Below are 10,863 nucleotides of genomic sequence, written 5' to 3'. Positions count from 1 at the left end.
CCCACAATAACACGAAAAAATGACGAATTTTTTTCCAGGTGAAGTTTTCACGAGTATCGACTTCCTTGTTCATTTTATAACATTGGCCAATCAGCAAGATGCAAACAGTGACGTAACAGTAGAACCTTGCGCATCCGCTCTGGACACTTTTGTCACTCGGACAGATTTTCAGTCGTGTTTTCAAATAATCCCTCCGTTTCGCGATTTTGAATGCTAACCGTTAGTTTTTGGTCATGATTCCGAAATTTAAGTATAAATCAAATAAGTCAAACATTATTTTGCCTCCCTAAGAGTTGTAGTTTACTTGCAGTAATCAAAAATTGTCTAGAAATAGCTGTGATAAAATAGGCAAAAATTCTCTACCGGTACGCAACGTTTTCTGCGAAGGATGCACTCCTGCACTCGCAGAGCGTGCTTTCGGCGAAACTGTTGCTGTGTACATTTCTTGTGCTAAATGAAGGTCGAACGTGCATTTTGCGCTAATAGTACAAGTTACTTTTGGGAATTTATTGTATTGCATTGACAAAAATAGTTGTCCGGCCCGTTTCAACACAGTTTGAGTCATACCTTGCCCCGAGGTCAATTTTAGAAAAATAAAAGAAAAACTACGTCTGGTATTGTTTGCAAACGAAAATTTATGTAATTACATCCCTAGCTAATGAAAAAAAAACGTTTTTGACGCAAACGCAACAGAATAATCCTAGTTTTATCTATGAAGCTTTTATTAACAATGTTGCTTGTGTTACAAAATAAATCAAACTCATAATTACAAATTGCACATAATATTAATAAGATTTTACTGTTATAAAATTTTTTAAGGCACTTTTGGGTTGACACAAAAAATGTGCGACCAGTCTAATCAACACATATATTAAAATGAGGTGAAAGGATACGTTTGCTGATTTCGTTTTGATAAAAATCGTGTTAGGAGAAACAGATTAAATAAAGTATAAATGTATATGAGTTAGTTGAGAGTAATCACACAAGAGAACCAAATTTTCATTATCAAATAATCGCGTGATAAAAATTTAAAAAAATGAACTGACCCAAAATAGTCTCTTTGGCTCAATATAGGATATTAAAAATAAATTTATTCGGATATGAAACTCTTGACTCCGTTCACAGTTCATGAATAACTAGATAAAGATTTGCCAAAAAAATCGAATGTGGTAATAAAAAGCATCGAGTAAAAGTTTTCGGTTTTCAGCTAGTAAGTTCTTAATTCTTTTCACCGTTTATAAAATTGGAAGTGTGGGAATTGTTAATCGTGTAATGTAGCAAATTATTGTAAGAAGCGTTGAACTTAATGGAACAAATAGCAAAAAAAAGATTAAAATGAAAAATATACAAAATTAGAAAAATATGGCACGAGAAACTACCCATCAAAATGTGTTATATAAAAATAGGCTTCAAAGGCACGCAGATCTCAAACAAATTGCATTGATGAAAATATACGACAACAACGGTATCTCATTCACGAACTATATAAGTCAGAAATCAATTCTACGCATTGATCGACGACTAAGATGTCATTGACTGATTTTGTGATATCTAAACAGGCATCGTAGCAGAATTGAATTGTCGTCAACCCTGAATTTTGGCAATTCATAACTCACATTTGCAATAAATACCATTTCAATGACTAAATCATGTCACATTAAAACATTTTACGTAAATTTATCTGCCTATTCAAACTTTCTCACAACTTCGCTAATGAGTGAGAACTATTCATTTGCTCACAACATTATTTAAGCAAATTTTGGAAAGATATTTTTTATATGCAGACTAAGGATAACGGGTATCTTTTAAATAATGTTTGCATGTAATCAAGCATTCATACTTGATTCTAATTAAAAATCTGATGTAGCAAGGAAAGATGGGTTATACACCTTTAAAGTCAGTTATCTTAAAATCTTCTTAATTTGCATTTGTTCTTTCTTGGCAGCCTTCACAGTACTGTACATTGAAACACAACAAATGTTTTCTTAACGGAATATGAACATAACATATTGGCTAGGATTGTTATTGTTGTTCGTGTGTGCTCAATAAATATTTGAACATCGATTCCTAAGTCATAGTATTTGACTTAAGTCCAAGAATTCTATAATACATGGAGTAGTTAATATTTAACATTGAACCGCGGGACACACAGTCATTTCTAGCCCTGCGCTGCAAATGGACTGAGCAAAAAACATCGCATGATTGTATTTTGAAATTCTGTTTGGTTGAATATCTAACTTTTCAGATTAGTTAATAATTAACTATTCTGCCGAGAATTGTATGTGATGTTTATATAAGATAAATTCTTGAAAAAGTATTGACCATGCTTGAATATAGCACGCAATAACAAGGTCTATATATATACCATTCATGACCAAGCAAAATAACCAGGTTAAAGCAATTACATATGATTGTGTTTCACTTTTAATATTAGTCTAAAGTCCAACAGTCTAAGGTTTAACTAAGAACGTTGGTTGTTATTAATTTATAGCTTACAAATACTGTCTGGGTTTATTGTCTCCATCTGTTTATACTTATAAAGCAAGTTTGCCTGAGGGCCGATTATGGAAATTTCTTTGTTGTAGAGTTTGTTGTTTGTCTAAGAGTTTGTTCGTATTGCTCAGTTATCAGTAATGACGCTGGTTATACCGCTGTTGTACAACTAAAATCCCACCATTATCTGTAGTTAAAAAAGATTTTTCATGTGTGTAACTCAAGCTTGTTAGATGGGACTTGAGTATTGCTCATGCTGGATTGGTGATATACTTATAGCTTGAATACACCAAAGAACGTTGATTTTGGATCGAGTTGGTCCACGTGATCATTAAAATCTTTCAATGCAACAAGTAGTTGATCGTTCACTTGCAATTTTACAATAATACCTTGATACGATGTATGGATCTGTAACAAGGGCAAAGAAATTTTAGACACGTTGTTTTTTTCTACTAACTGCACGAGTGAGACTGTAATGCGCTTGTTTCAAGGAAGATATAATATCTCAACAAATTAAGAAGATATCTGTTTTTTCAAATTTCAAAAGCTTATAGAAATGCACAATGGTTTAAAATACTTTAACATTGTCAGATTGCATCAGTGACCTACAAATTTATTCTCGTTTCTTATACATTCAAATCTCATGCATAGATGTGTTCAAACTAAATATTCAAACCTCTGCTATTCCGGTTTCATTTTCTTTTAGAAATAAAAAAATAAAATATTGATTGGTCGCGTCTAATCAAACACGTACTAAGTCTCGTATTCTTGAGAATGTGAATATACAGTGAGTGCTTTTGGCTTTAATTCGTAAAATTCCCTAGAAATTGTGGATGTAAAACTTCCCCCTGCACGAATTTGAAAATTTCTAAATGACTGGATTTCAATAATATTTTGTATTTAATTTATCTCCCTGGACACGCGATTACTGTAATACAGTACGTAGGCATCTTTTACCAAAGCGAATGTTACACCGATCTAGTCTTAGTTACGGCTGACAAGAAGTTATGACTTACCAACCACACTGAAAAACGTAGACGCGATACTTCGGTATCGTTATTTAAGTACCGTAATCTTTTCCCCGCCTACTCGTCTCGGTAGAGCTCTAAAACCCCCGCATGTCATAAAGAAGGGAAATTTTCAGCCCATTTGCATTACCTTATTTGTAATCTGAATACATGGTATGACTATGTATGTAATATTGGTACTTGTTACATTTTGGCAGAAATTTCGTAGAATATATTAGGTCCCATGGACAAACTGCATACATTCTAAAACTCTAATTTATACAATAATTGCGAGCATACCAATACGACGCCATGACCTGTCCTATAGCCTTAGACTATCGCTATATATATTTGAATGCTTGTATGGGGTCTTGTTCGGAGCAAACGGCGTGAATTGGATTCGTATAAAGATAAAAACGGCGCTCCAGAGTATGTGTACCAAAATGGAGGTTAGTGGTTACTAATTTTGTTCGCCTACCTTGCATCAAGTTGTGTAAAGGGATGGAAGCCTGTGGGCAGGGGGTATATTCACTTGGCTAACACAGACAGTCCCCGAACTCGTAATAGAACTAAAATCGGAATAAAATTATGGCCTAACATTAACCTGGTACACATACTACGTGAGTACCAAACAACTTTGCAGCAAGAGTAAAAAATGTAAAAAATATTGTTGTGTCAGTTTTTCGAAATGCAATATAAATTTCCCGAATATGATATCAATAGGTGACAAAATGGAAATTTTGTTTCAATTTTACAATTTTATGAATGAAAATAATATAACCTGAGTGTCAGCATTTTCATTCCAGCAATGACCCAAACTACTTTCTGTAACGACCATTGGAGTTCGATCGGAAGGATAATTGAACGGTTTATTGAATATTGTGTGAAACATCGTGTGGTTAGAAACACCTGTCATACCTTTGGAAGGTTCTTTGAGGTGGCGATGAACATAAATCTGTATAATAATATACGAATAAGAAATATGTGTCTTCATTTTAGAGTACATATAACAAAAAAGGCACCCTCGTAGTGTGTGTACCAGGTTAGGGTTAGGCCATAATTTTATTGCCATAGGTTTCAGTCTGCCACACAGCTTGACGTAAAGTAGGCGAACAAAATTAGTTATCTCCATTTGGTACACACACTTCTGGCGCGCCCAAAAAATATTACGTCATTCAAAACCCAGTAGATTGGAGTTGTAATCTGGCTTATATTCGAATATATACCTAGATCGAAAAACTCGAACTATTCGAACCGATGGCGTGATTTCAAATGACAATATCTTGATTAGTCATCATCGTATTTGGCAGCGATTGCGATTATACCAAAATTGATGTTTCAAAATTACACATTCATACAAAAATCAACCGGAGCTGGTCATTTTAAATGCTAAATGAATTATTTAGATACCGTTATATTACTTTTTTTATTTCTTTTTAATGCCTAAATAAAATACCTCAACTAATATTTTAATTTTGAAATGCTAATGAAATAACAAAAACTCCCATCGGTATTCAAATCAACAAATTATAAAATGCTCTCGGTTTTAATTGTAAATAAGAAGAACGGAAAACTCGCACTATAAATCCCTTTTTCTGTCCTTAGACGTGATTATGCCTGGTACAATACGTAATCGATCACCTGGACATATTTTCGTATCATTATCTGAGTTATATGCACTTTGCCCTCATTTCATGTACATTTACAAATATAAAAATGAAACTACAGTATCGTATTATAAAGGGCAAAGCATTCTCTATTATATATCCGACCAAAATAATACCATTTCAAAGGTGACAAAATAGCTCAAGTGCAACGTGCATTGCAAAGATTTGCAATAACAGATACAAAAACATTGCATTTCTGCAAACCATAACTTTGCAGTCAAGCAGGAAAAATCAAATTGAAATACAATACAGAGTTGTTGTTGATAACAATTCAAATGTCAGGCATCAAGACCGGAGTTTCAAAACAGGTAAATAACCCTAATAGGAAACTGGGTTAACATCGGGTCAAATATGGCGGGAAACTCTCCGAATTGAAATCACAAAATGCTGAGACAAACTTTTATTTTCCTATTTTTAAATATAACTATCCCGCCATTTCGGGTATGTTTTGAAAAAATATATAAGAATGTAGACTAAATTTTTGCAATCAAGCAATAGCAGTACGTGCCCCCTCAAAACGTAATCCAGGTCATTTGGAACATATTCTATGGGTTTCGTCTTTTTTTTTGTGGAAGGGGGAGTTTTGTGGATTGACCATGTATATTATTTGCAAAATCGCCTATTCCGAATGTTTCCCCTTATTTATGTATAATCCAACATCAACTTAATTTCAATAAATTGGATAGTTACCACTTATATACATTATTACTTATCGATCTTAAGATCGGTAAGTATGTTGATAGGTATTTGTCTGTTTGTCTGTCTGTCTGTTTGTATGTTTGTCTGTTAGATGAACGCGATATCTCACGAACGCGTGAATCTGCGTTGAATCTGCTCCAAATTTTGCATGTGCATGCATCTTACCTCGGACCAGAAGCCTATAGATTTTGGGTTAATTATGTCGTATAATTAGCGAGTTATTAACTAATTACCGATCTAAGATCGATAAGTCTTCGGTCTCCGACCGATATTCTCGTTAATTTATTATTCACTATTTGCATTAAAACAATCTTTGTTTATATAACCAAAGGAGTGCACAGAGAACAAAAGTTTGTAAATTGAAAGACAATCACAACAAAGTATTTTGACGTAGTAAGCAAGAAGCTCGCGATGAAAGTCTAAACAGGCTTTCAACAGCGTCGATTAAAAGTCTTTGTCGTGCTAGATTTAAGGATTAAGAATCTGAATGCGTTTCTCTAAACTTGACAAGTTCTCTAGAAATAATAATCGAATTTTTTTTTTATATTTTTGTGCACAGTAAACAAAATAACTTGCACGCAGGTTTTATAGGCGGTTAAACGGTTAAAAACGTATGAAGCATATCAACAAATAGACCGTGACGCCCGCGATAACGGAACAATACCTGAAATCCAAAATATAGAATTTTTTCACCTGGTTATATACGAAGTAAATGCCGGTTTCATATACGGTTAGGCACCGATTTTTTTCATCATATTTTAGGGATGTTTGTCCTTCTACAATATGCGGTGTCCATGCTAGAATGTGTTGACTCCATTCTGTCACTGTTAATTAAAGTATTAAATTTAGTGGTGGCCATGTTCGTAAAAATTACATTAAGATAACAGCGTGAAAAATAACAGAAAGTACTCAAACCACTTAGCCAATTAATGTACCTTATCACAATGGTATTGGCATCAGCTTAGTATTTAATTATTATGAAGTATGTCACATCCTCGACCTCGACTTGATAGATAAAATACATTGGTATACATAGCATACATCTCGTTTTTTTTCGTTGGTTCACATTCTTTCTATTTATGTAAACTTTTCTATCCGGAATTTCTTCCGTCAATGCATTAGGAAATCTTTTTTGCATGACAGTAATAAAATTTTGTAATTGGACATCCATTATAAAAAGTTTAATAGTCAAACATATATATAACAATATTATTAAAATAATATAAAAATGATATATACCTAATGTAGGACGCCAATCTAGTAGTATTGTAACAGTGAACAATTGGGGTATATTCAATTGAACTTCAGGCACGCATAAAAACACAATGTAGAACAATTGAAAACGTTATCAAAAACCTACATGCAATATTTTCTTCGTGTTTTAAAATCAAATGAGCGTGTGGACGAACATCATCCTCTTTATGTCCACTATTTCGCACCATCATTCCCGCGTGGGAGAAAGCTGCTTTTGGCGAGATAATGTTTTTACTCTCATTCTTTTCGAAGATTTTAATCTGTAAATTAATATTGGCAATAAATTAATTAAAATACCAATAATGGAAAAATTTCCGAGGTCACTCTTAGCGCGAAAAGGATTAGTTAACAAGTCTGGTTATAAATGTTAAAATTAGAGTATGCAGAATGGTAAGAATGAACAAATTAATCGTAACTCTGGCGAAACTGACGATTTGCCGAAAACTTCAACTCGCAAAAGACCATACTGCCGAGATTGAAGCATAAAATCTTCCGGAGACACCGCAAATCAGAAAAGCAGTTTTAACAAATAATATGGAAATACCATACAAAAATATATCAGCTTATCTCAGGAAGACATTTATTAATATGGTACTTTTCATTAAACATACGTGTGTTTATTCGTTGCCCATATCTAGCAATCATTGTAAATTCCCCTGACCACTTCGCAAGCTATAAAAAATACGAGCTTTTGCCACTGGTGTGGGGAATTTCCTAATATTTGCTTGGCCATTTGCCAAGCAAAGATTTTTATAGTGGTGAGTAAACAACGGCCGTTAGTCAAACTTTGGTTGTTTATTCGTGGCACCTATCCTAGATAATGCTATATATCGAGAAAATACCATGATAAATAATACTTTTGAAGCGGTTGTGAAGAAATGCAACAGTACTAATGCGTGGCCAATATAGTCAATTGATGCTCTGGGAAGCTTAGGGAGAATTGGAGAAATCGGCAAAATGTTTTGAATAAACAAAAAAGAAAGAATGTTATAAAATGAGCTTGATTATTATTAGAAATCCGAGACATCCCACTGTGCATTGTGAAATGTTCACATTTATTGTAAAGCACAGCATAAATATGATCTTGCATTGCAATCGATAGCTTCGGCATGTTTGAGCTAAAAAAAAAGTATTCTTATTCATAGCAAAAGTGTTTTCTCGCTAAACTGGTTGAGCGGAATGCAAACGATTGTTGAGCTATTTGACCTTTACTGACAACATCGTTGCAAACTTGCAGAACGCTTATCGCTTTATCTGCAACTTGTTGAATCCCAAGACGTATCGACAAGCGTCGTTTTGCAGTCATATTCGCTATCCCGCGTTTAATGTTTCATACTGTTGTAATTAGTTTATGCCAGCCCGAGGTCCCATGCGATTGGGGACGCCAGGCACTGTTTAGTCTATTTAATTGAATGGGCCAAGTGATTTTCTGACACGTTCTATTACGGCCTAAGTTCGACAGATCGAATGAATGAAATATGTTTTCGCTTCGTTGAACCCTACGGGGCGTCTTTCAAGGTATCGTATCTGGGAAATTCCCGCCTTGAGGACAATACTTTCTTATTTGCGCGCCTTTTCGTTTTCATGCCTCTTGAATGTCAAAACCGAACAAAAGAAAACGTTAGTGTAACATGACAAAAAAAATTGACATCGTAACCTGAAAATATACCGCACGGGAAAAGTCGACGACGAAATAAATTCGAAATAGTTAAGCATGGAAATATGGACCTATTTTGAAGGCTACATTAATTTATTGTAACACGATACCATATAACTTTATAACGTACCTTATTTTCCAACTCTTGTAGTCTTGAAAAGTTGTAAAAGTGTAATGCTATTGCCGTCGCGGAGATGATTAGCGGTATACACATTAATTTGTATGGCAATGGAAAGCGACGTTTCTTGCCTCGTGGTATGGCTGTTTGACATTCATCTTTTGTCATTGCTTCAGAGTAGCTGTCATGAGTTGGTGACCCATTATGCAATAAGTATGCATCACTCCTTCGTGACGGGAAAACTGTAGATTCGGAATCACAGCAACTTTCTGATTTGCTTCTTGTTCTCGCAGATTTGCTCGGTGATGACAGGTTTTTTGATCCGCATGTTAGCGAGGTAGTGCCATAAATCGCTGGGCTACAATTCATTTGGCTTCTTGAGCATGAACATTGTGTGTCATTTGGCACTACTGCCATATCACGCGGTGAGTCCCAAATATGTTTTTCATCTGGCCATCTTATTGCATTTTCCGATCCATTGGCTGGTAAGTGCATATCATTTCCTGATGAATTCCTTGACATCGCAATTCCAATATCACTACCTGTTGATTTCCCATTACAATGGCAACAACACTCGTCAATTGTATCCAAAACATATCCAGAATCAGTTGAGGAATGGCGTTTTGGCAAACTCCGCAACGGCTTACACGCGTATAAATGATGCTGTTTATGTACGCTCATTTGCCCAGCAGAGCCATTGCCTGTGTCCAAATATCGCGATGATTCATCCCGGCAATTACCGCAACATTCAATACTCACGCCATTTTGAAAGGGGTTGAGGATTTCAGTAGCCATCGCCATATCCTTTTCCACGAAACGCAATAGACATTTGCGATTGGAGGCGTCGCTGCAGACGCGCTTCAAATACGAGAGCCGAGAAAAAATAGTACTTACTTCTGGGAATTCCCGACGCCTAACTGCCTAATCTTTTGTGGAAAAAAATAAGAAAAAATAAAGGTGATTAAACACATTAACCTCAACTGAAAATAGAAACTAAATTACAGCAGAGAGATTGAACCAGCGATGCTAAAAAACTGTTACCTTTCTACGATAAGGATGCTGATTATACGTTATCATGGTCATATGAAACTATCTCAAAAGTGCACGCTTCGCTTAACATACGCTCAGCAACTTGTTTACTCTCTCTCCCGTTTGCCTATAAATAGCTTGGCGTTCGGCCTGGTATGTTTTGCAGAAGTGTTATGGTTTGACCTCGTGAACAATGAATTTACCATAATTTTTAAACACACATCGTGAGTGGTCACATACATATCAACATGGATAGGTATATCATTATTCTAATCGTTTAAAATTTGGGTTCATGACTGTTGAGTTGATCGTTTGATTTGAAAATTAGCTTGGCGCTCTCTATACCTATTCGTTCTCCTACCAGTCTTTTTAGCGATATGCACTTCTTCAACCATGCTTGTAGTCACATTTCCAATGGTTATGTGCACCCCAGTGATTGCTAACAGTTTTCTTCCGAGTGGGCTGTTTCTTTTTTTGTGAGAACAGCCTTGTTTTCAGTCATATCTAATTTTGCATAAAACAATTTTTTTTTACTTATTGACACATTCACCAGTAGAATCTAACCGAAGACTTGGATATAAGGAAATTTCAATTCATTCTGATCGATAGTCATATTAATATTTGTCTTGTGGCAAAGGCCAATAAAAGATCAGCTTTCTGACCTGTGTGTTTACTGGCCCAGTTAGGGTACTTGCATGATTTACACAGAATATTGATATAGAAAAGTTGTCAACATGAATTGATATGCGTGTCATAAATGCAGAACGACAGAGCAAACAATCCTGGTAAACCCCACGAATAGTGGAATGAATTGCCAAACTCTGAATGAAAGTGTGTAATGTACTTTTATGTACGAACCTAACAAAGACTCGAAGACGTATTTTCGTGCGTCATTCGAGCAAGATAAATCTTTTACTATGAATACAATAGAAATTGGAT

The 10,863-nt window shown here is 35.0% G+C and overlaps 1 protein-coding gene across 1 annotated transcript; it reads right to left on the bottom strand.

Annotated features, from left to right (window-relative positions):
- Positions 1–838: 838 nt before the first annotated feature.
- LOC120328846 (uncharacterized) lies at positions 839–9,818 on the bottom strand. Its single transcript, XM_039395393.2, has 5 exons — positions 8,908–9,818; positions 7,227–7,380; positions 6,560–6,690; positions 4,282–4,455; positions 839–2,901 (listed from the first exon to the last, which is right to left on the bottom strand). The coding sequence occupies exons 1-5, from the start codon at positions 9,694–9,696 to the stop codon at positions 2,767–2,769; spliced, it is 1,383 nt and encodes a 460-aa protein (XP_039251327.2). The 5' UTR covers positions 9,697–9,818; the 3' UTR covers positions 839–2,766.
- Between the last annotated feature and the right edge of the window lie 1,045 nt (positions 9,819–10,863).

Source organism: Styela clava, chromosome 7 (assembly GCF_964204865.1).
Source record: "Styela clava chromosome 7, kaStyClav1.hap1.2, whole genome shotgun sequence".
In the NCBI taxonomy this organism is placed as follows: domain Eukaryota; kingdom Metazoa; phylum Chordata; class Ascidiacea; order Stolidobranchia; family Styelidae; genus Styela; species Styela clava.
The sequence above is the reverse complement of the archived record's forward strand: the minus strand, read 5'-3'. Positions and strand labels throughout refer to the sequence as shown.